This window comes from Hoplias malabaricus, chromosome 1 (assembly GCF_029633855.1).
Source record: "Hoplias malabaricus isolate fHopMal1 chromosome 1, fHopMal1.hap1, whole genome shotgun sequence".
Taxonomy (NCBI): domain Eukaryota; kingdom Metazoa; phylum Chordata; class Actinopteri; order Characiformes; family Erythrinidae; genus Hoplias; species Hoplias malabaricus.
Genome location: NC_089800.1, coordinates 6,874,182 through 6,896,209, shown reverse-complemented (window position 1 = coordinate 6,896,209; position 22,028 = coordinate 6,874,182). Strand labels below are relative to the sequence as shown.

Below are 22,028 nucleotides of genomic sequence, written 5' to 3'. Positions count from 1 at the left end.
ACTGGAGGATTAATCTTCCTAATTTACAAATACAGGAGATTAATCAGAATGTATTTGAATGTGACAGAGGTGGTGGAGAAGGGTAAATGTCTGTTCGTTCCCTTGCTTCCTTTTCCCTGTGTCTTAAGGGTCTAATGAAGGTTAAAACACATTAAAGGCTTAATCTCAGCCATGGCCTCAGTGTAGAGAGGTGAGCTTGAGATCAGAGGGTTGCCGGTTCAAATAATGACTGGCAGGATAAATATTCATTCTCATGGGTATTATTTCCTTGCCCTGTTCCCACTGTGACCCTGAAATGTCTCCCAGCAACATCTTGACACACAAGATATTTGCACATCCAATAGCATTTTATCTGGAAATATATATATGACATATGTTCTCCTTGTGTCTGTGTGGGTTTCCCGTTTCAACTGTGTGCTCCAAAAACACATGTTGGTAGGTGGCTTGACAACTCAAAATTGTCCATAGGTGTGAGTGAGTGTGTGAGTGTGTGTTGCTCTGTGAAGGACTAGCACCCCCTCCAGGGTGTGTTCCCACCTTGCACCCACTGATTCTGGGTAGGCTCCGGACCCACTTCGACCCTGAACTGTATAAACGGTTACAGACAATGAACGAATGAATCAAATACTAAAATAAAATGATTACAAACAGAAACATTCTTTCATTACTGTTTAAACTGCTTTAACAGGAATGTTTTATCAAATGGAATTCCCATGGAAAACTTTCAAGCAGGATTCCTAAACATTTTAAGGACCAGCTCCATGTTTTTGATTCCTTCAGGGAAGCGGTGTTTGGGCTGCAGCTGAAAATGAAAATACACTCATTTAACCCTTTAAAGCCTGACACATGAAATAATAATACAATAAAACAGATAAAAAAAAATAATACATGTGGCCCTTTAACATAAAATCTAAATGTTAATTTATAAATTTTGGATCATATCATTTCTGATTGCATCATATGTAGGTGTTTACCAATATATATATATATATATATATATTTTTTTTTTTTTTCTTAAACTGGAAATATGAAATGATTTTACTGTATAGTTTTTAAGTAAATAACATCAAAGTCCCCATAATTGTCTATTGTTTTTCAACATGAGTCAAGTTTACTGCTTTATAAAATGGATATTTTGAATAGGTAGTCCATACAACCAACAGATATCAGTTCTGTGTTTGCCCTACTATGTATCTGTAAAATATGAAGTGATTTTACTGTATAGATTTGAGTAATTTGCATCCAAAATCCCCATATTTTAAAATGTTTATTCAAGTTCCATGCTCAGTAAAATTGCTATTTCTAATAAGTAGTCCATACAAGCAACAGATATCATTTCAGTCTTTACCCTAATATGTACCAATGAAATATGAAATCATTTTACTGTACAGGTTTTGAATAAATGGCATCCAAAATCCATAGAATTGTCCATTGCTCTTAATTATGAACCAAGTACTGATTTATAAAATTGTTATTTATAGATAGATAGATAGATAGAAAGAAAGAAAGAAACAGAAGGAAATTTAGCCATTAGCAACAAACAGGTCATAGTAGACTACTAGGACATATAGACCACTATAGAGGGGATGTTAAATTCACAGGACATGGCAGATCAAAGTATAAGAACACACAAAATATCAAATAAATAGTTAAATAAAATGATGCAAGGGCGGAAAATAACATATAAAAAGTTGGGAAAGTATGGTAGTAGATATCCCACAAAAGAACCTAAAATAAAAAAAAAATACATGTCTGTAACTCGCATTGCACAGATATTGGTTTTTGAATGTGCAACTTATGTGCATGTTTATACAAGTATGTAAAGGTGTTTTGCACCATATTCACCACTGCAATTGTAGCAAAACTGTGTGTATGATGTTTTTGTACTTGTGTGTGTAGAATTTTATTTGTGCGCCTGCAATAAATGATTTGTGAAGGTGTAACTGTGAAATTGTGGGAGGGGAAATTATTTCTACAAGTTTGCAACTCCTAAAGCTATTTTCCCTGTGACTTCAAACTTACTAATATTACACATATTACTATTTTGCCTCCCAAATGTCAGACTCAGGTTAAAAGTGTGCTGTAAAGATTTCCCCACCTCAGCAGCAAAGGACTTCAGTAGTTTCCTAGTGTGGAGTCTCCTCAGCTCACCTCCAACCTGAGATGAAGTTTTTTTTTTTTTTTTACAGTAAAAGCACTTTATATTTCACAAGTATATAGCCTGGTAAACACTGGACTGATATATGTTGGTTGTATGGACTATTTATTCCAAATTACCATTTTATAAACCAGTAAACTTGAGTCATTATTAAAAACATTGGAAATATTATGGGAAGTTTGACTGTTATTTACTCAAACACTATACAGTAAAATCACTTCATATTTCACAGGTACACAGTGTGGCAAACACTGAACTGATATCTGTTGGTTGTATGGACTACTTATTAGAAATGACCAATATATAAACCGCTTAAATGCGGTTACTTTTCCTGTAAAATGAAGGGCTTCTTTCTTACATTCAGGTTTTCACCCGCAGAGTACCGCTCTGTCACTAGTATACGCGCACTATAATCTTAACCGTATTTTCTCAAACGGCGGCTGGCTTAACCGCAGTGCTGATTTAACCGTAGTTGTTCTTCGGAAACGTCGCTGTGCTTTTACCGTCTGGGCTTTGTGATGTTGTTGAGGAGAATTTAGAGAAATCTGTTTCTAAGTACCGAGGACGAATGGTTGCGTGCGCCCAAGATGTTTCAACTCTTTTCGAGTGAGTATTAAGTGTTTTATCCCTGTTTTGGTGGATGTTATCGCTGTTTTGGTGGATGTTATCGCTGTTTTGTGTGGATGCAATGCTGGAGCACAGTTAACGGTACTGCACCGGTCGCTGTTAGTGTATACCAACTAAACGTCGTCTAAAGGATGCCCAAAGGCATTTATATTCAGTCCTAAGTCAGTTCATAAGCTTTTCATTATAGTGCACTAACGTAGAGAAAATAAAATGTTTGTGACACCTCTGAGAACTGTGCGGTTTGTTTTGTTTCACTTTGCTGTTTAACTTAGGATTCACCGTTGATAAAATAGACTACACCTTTAAAAATAAATGTGCTACAAAATATGGAAGGTACCATTTTTTTTCATTAATATGCAAGTTGTTATCTCAATATTTCAAGATAGTATCTCATTATTTTGAGATACTACGTCCTATATTGAGATAGTATCTCAAAATAACGAGATTAAAAAATGAGATTCTGGTTTCACACATAACTGTTTAATAGATGTGTGAATGTGAATAATATTTTAAAAGTTTTAAAAGTCCACCCCTCTATTTTCAGGTCCTTGGCCCATTTAAACGTTATTAGCCAAATAATGGCTCTTTATGGAACCATGTTTATTTGTAAGAGGATATTTGGTGGCTAAATTCTGGCATAAAGACAAGCTTTTAATAGTTATTCAAACTTTCTGTGGTGTTTCTAACACATTTTGAGGTTGTGTGATAGAAACTCATATTGGCAACATAGGATATTACTTTGAGAAATGAGTAATGGATCAATATTCATAGTTTGGGTGTTACCTCACAAAGGAAAACACTAACATAAACACACAAACAGAAGTCAGTTAAAACACACAAACTCACATTGTGATAACTATACATAGCTATTTTAGATGTTTAAGATATATATTTTTTCTCATTGATTTATGCCATCAAATCTTCACAGAAATATTCCAGCATCCCATGTAAAGCCATCAGTAAACAATAGAAGCTGTGACTGCTATAAAGGGGATAGGTTCCCTGTTAAAACCCTTCATTTCTGAAGAACTATGGTGTCCAGTCAAAGACAGAGAGGGAAAAAAACGGCTGTTTATGGTTTTAATAATATTGATAAACCCAGAAGCAGTATTAAGAATGAAACATTGTAGGACCTGCATTTTTTAATTACTCTCTATGTGTTGTGTGAAATGGGACCTGTTAGGAATGTGTGATGTGGTACAAATCTGTATGGGCAGCTCCAGGCTTGTCCGTTAAACTACACAGAATCCTACTTGCTCAATAAAAATCACAAACACACAACCAATAATTTTTTTATTTAAAAACATAATACATGACCTCTCACATTTTTTATGTTTTTTTTTTTTTTTTTTAACTTTGACCTGCTGTAGAGCCCATAACCTAGGACCCTGGAGCTGTCTGGCATTAACAGTACCTGCACACATTTGGAGAATTTCCTACTGAATTAAAACCTGCCCAAACAGAGATCCCTAATGGCCCACTGATCTAGGCGTTTTGCCCTGTCATCACAGTTGTTTTTGTCTCATTGGGTGTGTGGAATGCCTCATCATGCCTCATCAGGCACAGTGCTGGTCTGTGCACTGAGCTGTCCAGTGAGGTTGCCTTAGCAGAAGTGCAAAAGGATGTGCAAAATCATTAAATGAAGTGACTCTGTATTATGTTATAATTCCATAATTCCACTGCTCCTACTGTGTTTTATTCTGTCCTCCACTGGAGGAGAGAATAAAAATATAACAACTTCATTAACAAAATAGGTTAAAAAGAAACACTAGCAGAAACAAAACCAAATGAGAACATTCACACTACAGCTCTATACTGAGATACAGGAGTCTTTTTATAGAACAAGAAACATGCTACAAATCACACTGAAAGTGTCACAAAAAGGAAGTGTGTGGAGCAGAGGTGGAGTGATACATGTTCAAACAAAGAGCTAAAATTATAAACACATACAGGTGCATCTCAGTAATTTAGAATATCATCAAAAAGTTAATTTATTTCAGGTATTCAATTCAAAAAGTGAAACTCATATAGATTCATTACAAACAGAGCATTTATTTATTTTCATGTTGATGATTATGATTTATAACAAATGAAAAGCCAAAAGTCATTATCTCCGAAAGTTAGAATAATCAACACAAAACACCTGGAAAGGTTTCCTAACCTTTAAAACGGTCCCTTAGTCTGCTTCAATAGGCTACACAATCATGGGGAAGACGGCTGACTAGACAGATGTCCAGAAGGCAGTCTTTGACATCCTCCTGCTGTATTCAAGCATGTTAATTGAAAGTTGAGTGGAAGGAAAACATCGTAGAAAAAGGTGCACAAGCAACAGGGAAAACCACAGCCTTGAAAGGATTTTCCAAGAAACGGCCATGCAAATTTTGGGGGGATTCACAAAGAGTGGACTGCTTGCTCAGTCAGTGCTTCAAGAGCCACCACACACAGACGTATCCAGGACATGGGCCACAACTGCCGTGCTCCTTGTGTCAAGACTCTCATGACCCAGAGACAACACCAGAAGCGTCTTACCTGGGCCAATGAAAAAAAAAAACTTAGACTGTTGCTCAGTGATCCAAAATCTTGTTTTCAGATGAAAAATTTTACATTTCATTTGGAAATCAAGGTCCCACAGTCTGGCGGAAGAGTGGAGAGGCACAAAATCCAAGCTGCTTGAGTCTGGTGTGAAGTTTCCACAATCAGTGATGGTTTGGGGAGCCATGTCATCTGCTAGTGTTGGTCCACTGTGTTATTCATTCATTCATTCATTGTCTGAAACTGCTTATCCAGTTCACAGTCGTGGTGGGTGAGCCTACCCGGAACCCTGGAGGGTGCGCCAGTCCTTCTCAGGGTGACACACACTCACCCATTTACTCACACACTCACACCTATGGAGACATTTTTTTTGAGTCACTAATCCACCTACGAACGTGTGTTTTTGGACTGTGGGAGGAAACCGGAGCACCCGGAGGAAACCCATGCAGACACAGGGAGAACACACCACACTCCTCACAGACAGTCACGCAGAGGAAGCCCACGCAGACACAGGGAGAACACACCACACTCCTCACAGACAGTCACCCGGAGGAAACCCATGTGGACACAGGGAGAACACACCACACCCCTCACAGACAGTCACCCGGAGGAAACCCACGCAGACACAGGGAGAACACACCACACTCCTCACAGACATTCACCCGGAGGAAACACACGCAGACACAGGGAGAACACACCACACTCCTTACAGACAGTCACCCGGAGGAAACCCACGCAGACACAGGGAGAACACACCACACTCCTCACAGACAGTCACCCGGAGGAAACCCATGTGGACACAGGGAGAACACACCACACCCCTCACAGACAGTCACCCGGAGGAAACCCACACAGACACAGGGAGAACACACCACACTCCTCACAGACAGTCACCCGGAGGAAACACACGCAGACACAGGGAGAACACACCACACTCCTCACAGACAGTCACCCGGAGGAAACACACGCAGACACAGAGAGAACACACCACACTCCTCACAGACAGTCACCCGGAGGAAACCCACGCAGACACAGGGAGAACACACCACACTCCTCACAGACAGTCACCCGGAGGAAACACATGCAGACACAGAGAGAACACACCACACTCCTCACAGACAGTCACCCGGAGGAAACACACGCAGACACAGGGAGAACACACCACACTCCTCACAGACAGTCACCCGGAGGAAACACACGCAGACACAGGGAGAACACACCACACTCCTCACAGACAGTCACCCGGAGGAAACACACGCAGACACAGGGAGAACACACCACACTCCTCACAGACAGTCACCCGGAGGAAACCCACACAGACACAGGGAGAACACACCACACTCCTCACAGACAGTCACCCGGAGGAAACACACGCAGACACAGAGAGAACACACCACACTCCTCACAGACAGTCACCCGGAGGAAACTCACGCAGACACAGGGAGAACACACCACACTCCTCACAGACAGTCACGCAGAGGAAACCCACGCAGACACAGGGAGAACACACCACACTCCTCACAGACAGTCACCCGGAGGAAACCCATGCGGACACAAGGAGAACACACCACACCCCTCACAGACAGTCACCCGGAGGAAACCCACGCAGACACAGGGAGAACACACCACACTCCTCACAGTCACCTGGAGGAAACACATGCAGACACAGGGAGAACACACCACACTCCTCACAGACAGTCACCCGGAGTGGGACTCAAATCCACAACCTCCAGGTCCCTGGAGCTGTGTGACTGCGACACTACCTGCTGCGCCACCGTACCAACCTCCACTGTGTTATATTAAGTCCAAAGTCAGCGCAGCATTTTAGAGCACTTCATGCTTCCTTCTACTGACAAGCTTTATGGAGACCTATGGATTTCATTTTCTGGTAGGAATTGGCACCTGTCCATACTGCCAAAAGTAACAACACCCAGTTTAATAACCACTGTGCTTGATTGGCCAGCAAACTCGCCTAACCTAATCCTCTTAGAGAATCTATGGGGTATTGTCAAGTGGAAGTTGAGAGACACCAGACCCAACAACGCAGACAAGCTGAAGGCCGGGCTTCCATAACACCCTCAGCAGTGCCACAAGCTGATCACCTCCATGCCACGCCGCATTGATGCAGTAAATCATGCAAAAGGAGCCTCAACCAAGTATTGAGTGCATACACTGTACATACTTTTCGGTAGGTCAACATTTCTGTATTAAAAATCATTTTTTAAATTGGTCTTATATAATATTCTGATCTTCTGAAATAACTTTTCTTTATTGAGATGCACTTGTATGAACACATTAAAACAAAAGTTACAGAAAATAAAGGACAAAAAATACCAAACACAAAATATCTAATCACTGCAAGGTGTGCATTCACAGAGAACAGCCGTGAACAGACACATAAATATATCCTTTTCCTAGAAAATCACTATACCTCTCATGCCCTGGCCCTGCCCTGTATTGTCCTGTGTCTGTTTCCCTCACCATTACCTCATGTAGCACATGCCTCTGTTTGTTGTTGTCCGCCCTAGTCCTGTCTTAGCTCCTCCCTCTCATTAGTGACTCCACATTTATCTCCTTTGTAGTCCTGTCATCTCATTATCTTCCCTAGGAGTTTCTTGTCCATCCTCTGTGTATATATAGTCCATTTGTCTCAGAACTCCCTTGTCTGGTCTTGTGTGTTTCTGTGTCTCTGTGTTCATAGGTCTACCCCGGTTCACGGCTGTCTGTTCAAGAAGTCCTTTTGGTTCTGTGTAATTAAAGTGATTCCTTGCGTATATGTCCACCTCCTTGTCTTCTCCTGCCCAACCGTGACAATACCATTGTGAACAACACGTCTCATCTGCTTATTACCCAAGTGCACACTCTGATTTCTGATCCACTGAACAGGTACAAGTGAGGGGGGGTTAATGGTGGGTCAGTGTTGCATTGCCAGACTCTCTAGGCCCTAGAGTCTAGTGTGTCTGGTACATTTTGCCACTTAAGATGTCCAAGAACCGCCTACTACTGCAGAAAATGTGACTGCAGTGAGGTTGATAAATAGTTAGGGGAATTCAGCATTCAGCTGTGGGTACTTTCCAGGCCAGATGTCTTCAGGTTTCATCATGTTTCTCTTGGGCTTAATGGATTTACCTGGAGTATAAATGTTGGTCCTCTGAGAAAATGTTTCAAAGTTGCACAAAATGATAATAGTATGTTATTTATTTACATAGGACGATTAGATTTTACTCCAGCAATCAGCAAAGTTTAATATGATACTTTCTTTCACGCTTAGTACTTAATATAAATTAATATAAACATAAAGGAAACATCAAACACAATAAGAAATAAGTAGTAGTAAGGAATGTTTTTACACTCTGTTTCTCTCATCGGGGTGTCTGTATTTGTGAAGGGAACTGTAGTTTAGCTTTGCCTTAGTATCTTTGAAGTCTCCTTCAGGTTTTTTAAGAAGCTTATTTTCCTTGGAAAAACCCTGCATTCTCAGTAGTATTTGCTGCTCTTCTAAGCATGAGTTCTAAGGCTGTGTTGTTTTATTCTTATAAAACAAACTCTCTTTTTATTACTGTTTTTTTCTGTGGTCATGGGGAATAATATTTGTTGCAGCTATGGTGGGAAATCTCTAGTTCACAGGCCACATACAGCCTACTATTCAACTGTATATGACCATATTTCTTAGAGTATTATTGGATATATATTTTTTGTGTATATATCTGAAATAACCTCTAGTGATATCCCAAACTATTTTAATTGTTGCCCCAGATCCTGATACAGATATTTTAATACTGAGTATTTGCCGACACTGCAGTTGGGTGTTATCAGTTTTATCGTTCCTGTTAGTCATTAGTCATTTCAAAATAAATGCCCTCTGCAGTTTTGATATTACTTTTTTGTGCTGTTACTGAATATTAAGCTACTAATACTTCATAGTGGCATTGTGACAGTATTACTCGTGTTAAAGTTCTCTTTGTACTATTGCAATCTTGCACTAAGTGGATTTTATATGAACTGTTAATAAATACACTTTTACTTTGTTATTTTGTAAAAGTAAACATACTGTTTATATTTAAAATAAGTTTGGGAATAGACATTTGTTCCTTAATGAACTGCAAAGATATTAAGTGTGCATTGTTCAACAGCACTTTCAAGGAAAATAATATGGCTGCACAGCAGGCTTTTTCAATGACCTAAATAGGAGATGGACATTTTTAGAGGTGGGTACATGGTGAGTGAACTGTTCACAGAAAATGTCTGAAACAGACATTCTCAAACTGAGAATAAGACAGAAACATGTGAACCACATGCTCAGCTGCACTTTTCTAAACTACTTTATGTAGCGTTACATGACTCCGCTCACCATAAGTGGGCACATTTTTTTTCTGATATCATGAAATAAACCATCTGCTGTTCATATCAGGACCAGACAAGTTTGGTTCTGCTCCCACCTGATAGGCTTAATGCCATGTGTCTGACACATTCGCTTTCACACAACTGTTCCTACATCCAGTTTCATTGCCACAGAAGTGCTCTCAAATGTGTTAACTATTTGTTCCTGAGACTGTTAGTTTCTAATGTATGTAACGGCTGCTAGTCCTTCTACCTCCTACAACTACATTCTGCTTAATAAATTATGAATATTGTCAATTTTAGAGTGGACATTTATTCCCCTTTAAACACATAACGAGAGATCTGTGTGTTTTGAAGGGAGTAATACCTTGGTTCTAAGGGATTTTATACATACCTTTTAGGTCTTTTTGATTTGATTTGTGGCTAGAAATCCTGAATCTACCATGTTTGAATATTGGCAAGAGAAATTCATAGCCATGTTATAGTCCCATGCAGAACATAAGTGGATGTAGGCCATAATTCAAAATGGAAAAGACTAATGGACATATAACCAAAAAATGAAAATACAGAAAAACAGCAAACAAACTCTTCCTCTCAACTGCATTCTTGAGATCTCCATCCTACATTCTGCACAGTGTGGGAACTGGACAGAAAATCCATGTTTGCTGACCTTAGCCCACCTGAGGTCATCCCTCTTTGTGCTCAATGATGTGGCAAGCAGGGGGTAGACAGAGAGGCTGATTGTGCTCACTGACGTACAGTTGTGTTCAAAATAATAGCAGTCCAATATGACTAACCAGAATATCACTGTTTTTGGTATAAATTATATTACCACATGACAAACAATGTAACAGTTGGTGCAGTAGATGGTGCCAGCCCAATCCCCGGACCTTAATCCGATAGAAAACTTGTGGGGTGACATCAAAGATGCAGTTTCTGAGGCAAAACCAAGAAATGCAAATGAATTGTGGGGTGTAGTCAAAGCATCCTGGGCTGGAATACCAGTTCACAGGTGCCAGAAGTTGGTTGACTCTATGCAACACAGATGTGAAGCAGTTCTAAAAAACTGGTTATTCAACTAAATATTAGGTTAGTGATTCACAGGAATGCTAAATCCTAAACAGTACATCTTTTGAGTTAGTAAAGACAAATGCAGGTACTGCTATTTTTTTTGGTATTTTCTATAAAGTAGTTAAATTATATACATTTCTTTTCATGTTTTAATTTGGAAAACAGTATGCAATGTTCCCAATGCATGGAAATAAAAACTACTATTAAGATTTTGACGTTTTTAAACACACTGCTATTATTTTGAACACAACTGTACCAAGTAACTAAATTGAATATTGATTCAATTGTGTCATTGTAAGCAGCTTTTGGACATTTGGTCATCTCAGCAGTGGCTAAAACAGGAGAACAAGAGGAATAAAAAATGGAAAGAAGGATGTGCAAAGAAAAAAAAAAGAACAGAGGTCTATTCATGCAGCGTACAAAGGAGATCTTCTGTATTTTGAATCCTGTTTCCAGGTCCTTTTTTTATTTAATCTAGGAATGATTTAAACTGTTGCTGTAACTGATTGAAACTAGTTTCATATCTTCCAGGGATTACTAAACTTCATTGGAACTGGATTACTGAACTGGAACGAGTAATTATGTGGGTGGGTTTGGGCAGAAACATGTTGGAGAGAGGCAGGTTGAGGCTAGAAATTAATTTAAACAGAAACAGATGGAAAATGTGAGACAGGAAATGTGGCAGATGTTAGGCAGAAAAATGGTGAAAGAAGACTGAATATAGCTTTGTTTATTTTCAGAGCTCAATGTAGAGGTCCTCTTTTCAGCACATTGTTTTTTTTTTACTGGCCTTGGACACAAAGGGGTTTTGAATGGGTTTAAATTACTGTTGTTAAGGCTCCGTCACAGTGATGTTTGTGCGATAAAAAGCAGGGAACATGTGAACTTTGCCTCCTGATTCAAATCATGCACCATTATTTGAATTTCAAATTTCATATCAGTATGACTGTTATTTGTGGCATTTGTTTTCAGCAGCACAATGAGTTCAGTATTTTGTGGACCACAATTCAATAATAATTTCTGTTTTTTTTTAATGATTTCTTCTGAATACTGAAGCTAGCATCATATTATAATTTCTGAGTTGTACAGAGCCTTTTCAAAGACAAAGAAATCAAACACAGAGATGCTCCACCAAATAAATTTTTTTCTAATGCCATAAATCCAAGTGTAGTCTCTAAAATATAACTTATTCATTTTATTTATTACATTAATTGCAGCTCAAATCGGAAGGAGAACTAAATGGAAAGAAAAAAAAAGATAATTTAGCTTCAGATGGTGGATCCCCCACTTGCAGGTGTGTGTAAAATGGGTTTAGTATGGAATCTCTGGTCCATCCAAGTCACTGGATTTCATAATATGAAGTAGAATAATTGAATTTAAATGTAGTTATTGGACTTGAATAAGTTGACAAATCTTTGGTACTCAGCTGGTACTCAAATCTTTGCTGCTAGGCTAAGCCTCCATTGTTTTGTGGATTATATCATATCTTTAAATAGCTGTTCAGACTTTAAAAGGTCACTATTCTTTAAGGCCCATGAGATAAACTCAGTCAGTGGCTCACCCTTGCAGTATCAGGATTAAACAGACTTCTACAAGGTCTAAAAATATGTTTTGAGAAGCATAGATCCATCAATAATATGACAAACCTCATTTTGAGAGGTGTATGTAAGTGGTATAACCTGAAAGCAGCACAGATCCTCACATCACAAAAATAAAAGGGATGGAAAACAAAGAAGGACTCAGCAATATTTGCATATTCATTCTTGCATTTAATAATGTATTGTTTTAATGTCTGTCTAAAATGCAAATGAGTAAAATATAGATTACCACACTGCTCTGGGCAAACAGGTTATGGATTCATCCTCTCCTTCCACCAATCAAAGAGGATTTTTTTTAATGAACTGGGTGAACCTTTCAATTGTGTCTTTTCTTGTTTTTGAACCTATTTTCTGTATTTTTTGGCAATGCTTTGCTTGTTCCTTTTGTACTGTTTTTTCTATTGGGTCTTTCCGATTCTTTGTTCATTTCCTGCTTTTGACTGTTTTTTCCTTTTGCCCTTAAACTGTTTTGGAGAAACCAGAAGGAGCCACACGTTACTTGTTTTACAACATCTTATGATTTTGTTTTTATTTTTTTTCCAGGAATCAAGATGTTCCAGTAATGAGACTCCTTCCATTTTACATCATTGCAACATTCCTAGGTAATATTTTCAAAAACGCTAACTCAATATAAGCAATGCTTATTACTTTGCAGTAAAAAGCTCTTACACACTTTTTTTTTACTTTGCAAAAGGTTGTTTTCAGTCACATGTCACAGATGTCCCTTAACCCAGAATGAAAGCTCACAAATCTATTGAGACATAAAACTTGTTTGGCACCAAAGTACTCCACGATGACCCTCATGTGGTTCTCTTTCGTTCTCCTGTGGATTAACTGAGCAACAAAAGCACTGCTGCAATGCCCGTCTACAGTAACATTGCTCAGACTCATTCATTGCTCAGACTCGTTCAACCACATGCACCGTCCAAGGTGGAATTTAATCTGTCGACTTCAGTCTCAAACAGTTGTATACTACACAGTCGTGTTGGTGCACCGCTGATTTAAAACGACATCTACAGGAAACAACCAAATTCAAAGAGAAGCTTCAAGATGAGCTTCTGTCTTGTTCTGATCACAGAAGGAGGCTTGACACCCACTCCCTCATGAACAAAATGTTTTATTGCTTGATACTCGCACATACACACGAATTTTGAGCAACTGTAAATGAGACACACCACAGGCTTTATGAGAGTGTGTGACGGAGCTCTCTGTGTGTAAATTCACTTAGATACTATGATACTAAAGATACTATGTATCTGCAAACAAGCTGTTTAGTTATAGAAGGTTTCCATCCTCTCACTAGGCCCCCGTTATACACAGTTCTATCAAGACAGGAAGGTGAGAGATAGAGCATTTCCTGTAAACATCATTAAGCAAAATACTCTCAGAGGGGAATGCTAATAATTGGCTATTTTGATAAAATTCATGATAAAAACACTCTGCACTCAGCAGATTTAACACACATTGTTTGTTCTGTATTTCAGTATGAACTCTATCCCTTAAGATATAGAGTTTATAGAATTGTTAAAACCATGAACGCTCATATTAGAATATATGTGGTTGTTTCTGTGACTATTCAGGGCGTAAAGTTAAACGTAGCTCAATTATGTATAAGGACAGGAAGCTAAAACACTTCAGCAGATCTGTTAAAGGAATGTTTCATTTTTGTTCTTGCACTTCCTGTTTGTGTAGCACGTCACTTCCCACAGAAAACACCTTTTTTGTGTGTTTAAAATGAACAAAAACTTACATGACCTTAAACATACTTGAACTAGAAATGTAATACGAGGCAGTTGCTAAAGCAAGAGCAATTTGTCTGAACACCATCTGTCTGTGGGAACGGTTGAGATTCCATCCATAGAGTTTTGCGTGAACTGTAATACACTTTTAACTCTTCCCACTGGGTACGAAGGGTGTGTGCAAATTCCATTCTCTTGATATTCTATTCATTTGAATGCATCCATTACATTGCATACACTCCAGTGAAACATTACATATCCCAGCTGTATTGCTTCTAGGGTGTGAACGTGAATGGAACATGAATTTGTTTTCATTTGCAGCTCTTATGAACTGTGGGAAATGAAATTGGATAGCAACCTTTCAGTAAAATACAGAAAAAAAAATCATTTATTTTACATTTATACTGGTTACTTAAATGGCATTTAATTTTTTTATCTCATTTTATCATTACCACCTTTCCACGATACAGGAATACATTTTTAAATGTATTTATTTTATTGTTTTTATTATTCTTTCAATGTACGTTTCTAATCAACAGACATTTTTTTAATAAAAAAAAAAAAGTACGAAATTACTTCCAGTGGAAACATAATGAGGTACAGTGATATAACCCTGTGCTTTTTCTGTATAGGTTAATGGAAATTTAAAATAATATATTCTGTACTTTCTGCAAGTTTAAGAAAGTGTTTTCACATATTAATATTTTTATCTGTGCAAACAGAGATAGGAGAGGTTCCTGTTGCCCCAGTGACAGTTGCTGCACCTGGAGGAAACACCACACTAAAGTGCAATTTTGATGCCGGAAAGGGCCTCAATCTAACTAACCTCATCGTTAACTGGCAGTATGGGGAGACAGTTGTCCACAGCTTTTATCTGGGAAAAGACCAGCTTGACAGACAAGGACAGATCTACAGAGGAAGGACACATCTGTTTAAGGAGGAGTTATTGAAAGGAAATGCGTCGTTGAGGTTAATCAACATGCAGACAGGTGATGAAGGAGTGTACGCCTGTTACGTCAACAACGAGCTGGGTTTCACTAGCGAAAAGATAGCTGTCATATTGGCTGGTGAGTATTTGTTTCCAGTTGAGAATGTCAGTTTATTTACAGATTATTCAATTAGGTATCAATTAACATAACATTACTGGCCTGTTTTTGTTTTCCTCATGGGATGTTGAGCTGTCAAAAGATATTGCTGTAACAGCAGTTAGAAAACATGTGGGTGGCAGCTGGGAGTAAAAAATACTGGGTAAACATCGTATGGTTTGTTGTAACAGTAGATTCACCACTGTTCATCACTTCAAATACAACACTTTGGATTTAGACTGGTTTTAAAGAGGTTGTTTATAGACCAGCACTTTAATATAAGTAAAGTTGTCCAGTAGTGTATATCCATTCCCTGAATAACTGTGGGTTTTGATCATGTTCTGACCAGTATTTCACTGTTTCTTAGGCATGAATTTCCTTTTTGGGATGAATAAAAGCCTTGTTCGTGGGATATATCTGTCATGCCCTTGCCCTGCCTTGTGCTTTCCATTTCTGTTTTTGTATTCCTTTGTCTATAATGTGCTCAGTTAGCACATGGCTCTCTGTTTGATTTGTTCTTGTCTCCGCCCTAGCCCCGCCTTCATCCCGCCCCAGTCTCTGCCAACTCATTAGTGTTTCCAGTGTTTCCAGTTGTTTCTTTTCTGTGTTCCTGTGTGTATATATATATATCCCCTTTGTGTATGTGGAAGTCTGCTTCTGTGTTTTGCTCGCGTCTGTTCAGTTCACTTTTGATTCTTGTTTTATTCTGTTCAGTTTAATCTAGCTTGTGTTTTTTCTACTTTTATTTTGTTAAATAAAAGATTTCTTTGCATGTACATCCGCCTCCCTCCAACCGTCACAATATCTCTTTTTTAGTCAACAGTTAGTGTGTGACTCAATGGCTTTATTAGATGAAAGGAGCCAAATATGTAAGGGATATTCCTAGAAAAGTTGGGAGGGTTGATAATGTCAGATATTGACCAAATATGTGCAGAGAGAGAAAAACTAGCACACCCGACTGATCCAGTTTGTTTTTGCAGATGGTTATGGCACTTTGCCATAAACTTTTGTATACCAAAGAGCAAGACACAAGTTACTGCAGTTGTTTTTAGGGAGAGATCATTTAAAACTGGGGCTATGAGTAAGTTTAGAGTGTTTTGAAATAAACAAATGCTTTCATCAGTTCATGTAGTGGTTCAATATTTGTTTGAGCCCCACTCCACTGTAATTTTTTAACATTTTAATACTAAACTGCAACGCTTTATCGAACAAATACAAAAAGTGACAAACCACCAGGTGACATTTATTATGTATCGTTTTCATTGGCCTTGCTGTGCCCCCCATTTTTGGAACCACTGCAAAAATTAATTCATCTACTGTAACCCCTTCATCCTAATCAGGGTCACTTTGGGCTCAGAGCCTGCCTGGAAACATTAGGTACAAGGCAGCAACTTGCCCTGGACGACACACACACACACACACCCCACTCATTCCACAGCCATCTGCCAACATGGGTTTTGGACTGTGAGCACCTTGAGGAAACACAGGCTGATATGTGAAGAACACACCAAACACCTCACAGAGAGTGACGCAAATCCAGGACCCTGGAGCTGTGTGGCAGCACTTATCTTCATCATTCTGTAGCTGTCTGTTTGTGTGCTCTAAATCACTCTGATGTGTTTACGAAGCCCCAGTGTCTGTAAATGAATGCAAAACTGGATTCCCAACAGCGCTGAAAAATTAAACAACTTCGTTTACAAATGAGTTTCTGTGGTAATTCAAACATTGACTGAAAACGTACAGATGTGTTACACTCTTCAAACATGTACAAATCCCTCAAACACACCATTCCATGTCTCCAGGTTAAAAGATGTGGAGATTAGAATTGTGTTTCCCCCCAATCAACGATGTTCCCTTTAAAACATACATTTAGGCCAAGACTTTGTCTGAAAAATATAAATTAGAGTCGACAGAAATACCCTTTTGATATTGTACGTTGGTGGCTACTATAACCTTTGCATTAGGGAATCAATTTGTAAACATTTCTGGTAATGACTTTCTATGGTGCAGCTTTGAGGGGCATTTAAAGTAATTATGCAGAAATAGGCTTTAAATTCTCTTTCCCTATTTTTCTTTCAGCCGTCTTCAATGAGCCCATCTTCTCTTTGCAGCCAGCATGCGACAGCATTAACATCACTGCAATTCTGTCAGGTGGCTTTCCAGAGCCAGACCTGAGATGGCTTGACTCCTCTGGCAGAGAGATAAACCAGACGTCTTTTGTTCAGTGGGACACAAAGGGGCGCTTAAAGGTGTCCAGCACTGTCGACTACAGTACAAACGCAATAGAGACAATTACAATGGAAATGAAGCTAGGAGTTCTGAACCAGAGCTTTACCCGGTCACTTCTCTTACACCCTCTTCCAGACATTTGCCAAGGTTAGTTCAAATAAGATCTGCTGATCAATTTGTTCAATATTAGAGACTATGTAAAATATGTAAATGAATACAGACAGAGCTTTTGGTCCATATTCTGTGTTAATTTAACTACACAATGCAGCTTCTGCTTTTGCCTTTTTAACAGAAACAGTATTGCTAACTCATCGAACATAGTCATGTTTGTTGTTACTGGAAACTCTGGTGGCCTCTGGTGGATTTGTTGCTCATCAGTCAAGCCAATGTGAGGGACGAATGGAATTTAGGTAGTATCAGTTACATCAGTTGAAAGGAACATGAAGGGTAAATGAGAGTTAAAAGGTTGTATGCATGTACATGTGTTTACAAAAATACAAATCATTGTACGTGGGATCCTTAAAATCTAGTCATGAATCCAGTTTCCAGAGCTGGAGTTTGTAATCACTGGTAGATAACACTCCATTTGCCGCCTAGTTCTAAATTTATATATTAAATGTCCTAAAAATGGATTTGCTGATTTCAATTGAGGGCGGCACACAGCTCCAGGGACCTGGAGGTTGTCGGTTCGATTCCCGCTCCGGGTGACTGTCTGTGAGGAGTTTGGTGTGTTCTCCGTGAGTTTCCTCTCACAGTCCAAAAACACTTGTTGGTAGGTGGATTGGTGACTCAAAAGTGTCTGTAGGTGTGAGTGTGTGTGTCGCCCTGTGAAGGACTGGCGCCCCCTCCAGGGTGTATTCCCACCTTGCACCCAATGATTCCAGGTAGGCTCTGGACCCACCGCGACCCTGAACTGGATATGCGCTTACAGATAATGAATGAATAAATTATTTCAATTGGCTATTTAAATATTCAAATGGCCTTGTCAAGGCGGATATGAACAAATGATTACCTCCGTAAGTGTGGAATCAGTATTGGTGACCACATTTTAAAATAAATTAAATGTTAGATAAGTTTTGCACATAACTTCCTTTCATAACACTGAGAGTTTGATTAAGGTTGCTGAGTAAACAGCACTCCCTACCTCCAAAGTAATTACATTGAGATTGCTTCACACTATGTAAAGCGTTCTTTGCCACTTATTAATCCTCGATTCACATTGGCTTATCCCTTACTGATCAGTATTTGAGTTTCACAAACACATGGCTTTGAAAAATGGCTTGACATGCTGCCAGTAAGTAAATGTGTTAGATCAACATTTGTAGAAGCTCTCAGGGAAATATTTTCCAGCACCTCCTGGCATAAATTATGATAACATTGTCAAATAAGAAAAACTAAAGTATCATTATGATGTAAGACTATAGCATGAAAATAATAGTCTGCTTTATTTCCTTTTTTCATAGTTTTAATTGAGTTTTTTTTCTGCTGCTGCTATTTACAAGTTTGTATGCTCTTCATTACTACATTTAATGGGGAATGCAAACCTGAAAAAAGAATGATTTTACATTTTATCTGGTGTGCTGCAGCAGTTGTGCTATGAATGAATAATACATTGACACATGATCTAATCAGTTTTAATGTGCTCTTTTCCAGAATGCTGTCCGAAGCCTCCCACTTCTCGGAACTGGAGCCCCACAGTTGTGGTGTTAGTTTTTGTGGTTTTTTTAATCCTCTGTATTCTCTTTTTTCTGTTTTTCAAATATAAAAAGAAACGGTCTCAAGGCCGTTTGAGACAAGATGATGATGACAGGGATAATGCTTGACCCATACATGCCTCCTACTCCCCTAGATATTTTCCAGACATTACCCAGAGGAGCTGTATGTGGTAACTCAAGCCTCGGTAACATTTGTCCTGGACTTTACAACTAGGATTTGTCACTGGGTAAAACCAATGTGTGAACCAAATGTGTGAATAGAGCTGATAATGTTGAGGAGAATCACACTACATTTCCTGCAAGCACTGCACATGCACTGCCCCATGCTTAAAGCATGCAGAACATTTGCAGCTGTGAGAATTCACCTGAAAATCAAAATCTCCTACTTTGTGCTGCCTGTGTGCACCAACAACCCCTGGAACACCCCCCGACCTGATTCTTCAGAATGTCTCTGGGTTCTCTGGAGCTCATGCATGAAAATAGCTCTAGTGTGGTGCCCTTAACCAGTGTTAACAATTAATTCAAAATGATACAGTATTGTTCAAATGTTTGACCTAAGGAAATAACATTTAATTGGATTTGCAGTGCGATGTGTGACTGTATAGGTATATATGTGGTATATAGGTGGTGTCTGCATATTTTAATTTTTTTATACATACATACTTGTTTTTTCTGGTTTATTATTTTATATTAAAAAATATTTATTATTATTATAGTTTGTTTATTTTTACAGTATGTTACATTTCCATCTCTTTTATGTTTAAGCCCTCAGCTGTTGGAGAATGCATTAAATTCAACAGTTTATTGCATGATGGAAAAATGAAAGTAACAAAATTCAGAGTTCCGGGGAAGTTCAAGGGGATATTTCCTCCAGTTCAAAATGAAAAGTGAAAGTTCAGCATCAATAGCCCCTGTTTGACTTCATGCACTTCTATTAATCAAAGGAAAACGGACTAAATAAATACAGTTTACAACAAAAAATTATGAAATCATTCAAAAGGTTTTCTGCATTGCAGCACTGTGTCAATCACTGGTTGAACAGTATTCCCAATTTTATATTATTTTTTATCATCCATGATCTATCACTGCAATACCTCATATAATTGGACATCCTGGTGGTGTCCACCAGTGCTAGCTGCTCTAATCCCTGATCTATGGGCATGTTTACATTAGTGTACCTTTAAATCTATTGTCCTTTAAATCAAAACACATAACACGTTGATGTTCATTAATTCATTTTTCCCGTTTCATTGAAGGACAATATAAGTGCAATTTAAACACGTCTTAAACCTGAAGTGACATTGATTGATGGCCTCAATTTAAAATAAATCACTCACTAAAATATTTCTTCTGTATATTTAGATATATTTTTCCGCTTAAAAGCTCACACTAAAGAAACATTTATATCTTCGACTGGACAAGTGAGCATTGTCAATAACAATAATAAATGATTCTTCATTGCAAGGGCACAACCATGTCATTTTGTTATGAATACTTTCCTTCTATTGGTTTACATTTGTTTGTTTTTTCTTTGACTTCAATTAATAGTCTTTTTTTAACATGCTTTACCTCCCGTTTGATTTTTTTTATTTATTAAATTTTGTGTGTGTGTGTGTGTGTGTGTGTGCACAGCCAAATTGCTCTTGTGGAAAGTCCCTACTTGGCTTCTGAGGCTTGTCTTTTGATCTTACACAAGAGTTTCCTGTTGTATATGTGAACAGATATTTTTTATTTTCAGTGGTTCAGCTTAAGTAGAAAAGTCTGATACCAAAGCGAGGCATAAGCAAGAATGAATCCTAAGAAATGCTTGAAGTGTACTTTTGTTATGACTCTACAAACAACCCATACATTACTGCTGGTAAAATAATGACATCACAACTAAATAAATCTCAGCAATATCCTTATGAAACAGATATGACCACAATAACAGTTAAATAATAGGCTTATTAAAAATGTTATAAAAATATGAAATAGTGCAATATTGGAATTACTCTGTGAAGAATACATTGCTTTAAAAATATATATAAAATTTATTTTAGCACAAATCCATCTCTTAAGAAGTCTCATAAAACATTTTTAGACGTTGGGCAGGACATTTATATACATTTATGTAAAAACACATTAAAAGAACACTAGGTAATATTTTTATTTTATAATTGCAGCTTTAAATGTATTGTGATGCTCCACTGACTATAACATGGAAAATAGGGTGTCTGGGTTCAGCTGCAGAAACTGCACTATGTAACTTTTGGAGGAGGGGAGGATCTACACTCCTCTCTCACTCTGCCCATTGATTTCAGTACAGTGCTGTAAAAATAAATAACACTAGGGGGAACTCCAGGAGTATAAATAAATAAATATATAAATATATAACTATATATATCTTACTAATTCTGTCATAAATAAAATAAACCACTTTAAGTTTTACCCATTGTGGACTCGGACATTCAGTTGTGGATGCACAGTTGCTGTAATCTCCATAGAAGGGTGCTGATTAATAAAGTGAGACTGGAACAGCTGCATATGGGGTTACCATATGCGGTTATGGTTTAACAGGATACTTGCTGTCATGTTTACGTCCGGAGATGGGTATCTGTTTGCCACAAACTTCAGGATGTCTTTACGCAAATGATGCACCACCAAGTTATTTGTTTGCATACAACTGTTAGCAGATACTTGGTTAAAACATTTAGTGCAGCTTAAGCAGGACTCGATTGGATAGGGGATGGGAGGAGATGCCCTTTTTCCCAACCTAAAATAATACCAAACAACATGTGGTCAGAGAAATACTGGTTATCACCTACAAAAGCGCACTATCACACAGTTCACTGGTCATACGGTGGTTAGAACGCTGTGTGTAACGGTAGAAAACACTGACCTTAGAGTTTTGAGCAGCCCTCCTGAAAATACCACTGCAGTGTCAAGGCCTGGAC

The 22,028-nt window shown here is 38.3% G+C and overlaps 1 protein-coding gene across 1 annotated transcript; it reads left to right on the top strand.

Annotated features, from left to right (window-relative positions):
* Positions 1-2,650: 2,650 nt before the first annotated feature.
* On the top strand, positions 2,651-19,612 carry LOC136666545 (CD276 antigen-like). Its single transcript, XM_066644810.1, has 5 exons — positions 2,651-2,764; positions 12,871-12,929; positions 14,789-15,133; positions 17,231-17,527; positions 19,034-19,612. Exons 1-5 carry the CDS (start codon positions 2,727-2,729, stop codon positions 19,201-19,203), a joined length of 909 nt encoding a protein of 302 aa, XP_066500907.1. The 5' UTR covers positions 2,651-2,726; the 3' UTR covers positions 19,204-19,612.
* The last annotated feature ends 2,416 nt before the right edge of the window (positions 19,613-22,028 follow it).

Coding starts and splice junctions, on each gene's coding strand:
- LOC136666545 (XM_066644810.1), top strand. CDS start 2,727: ATGGTTGCGTGCGCCCAAGATGTTTCAACTCTTTTCGA. Junction 12,930..14,788: donor CATCATTGCAACATTCCTAG/GTAATATTTTCA, acceptor CTGTGCAAACAG/AGATAGGAGAGGTTCCTGTT. Junction 15,134..17,230: donor GATAGCTGTCATATTGGCTG/GTGAGTATTTGT, acceptor TTTTTCTTTCAG/CCGTCTTCAATGAGCCCATC.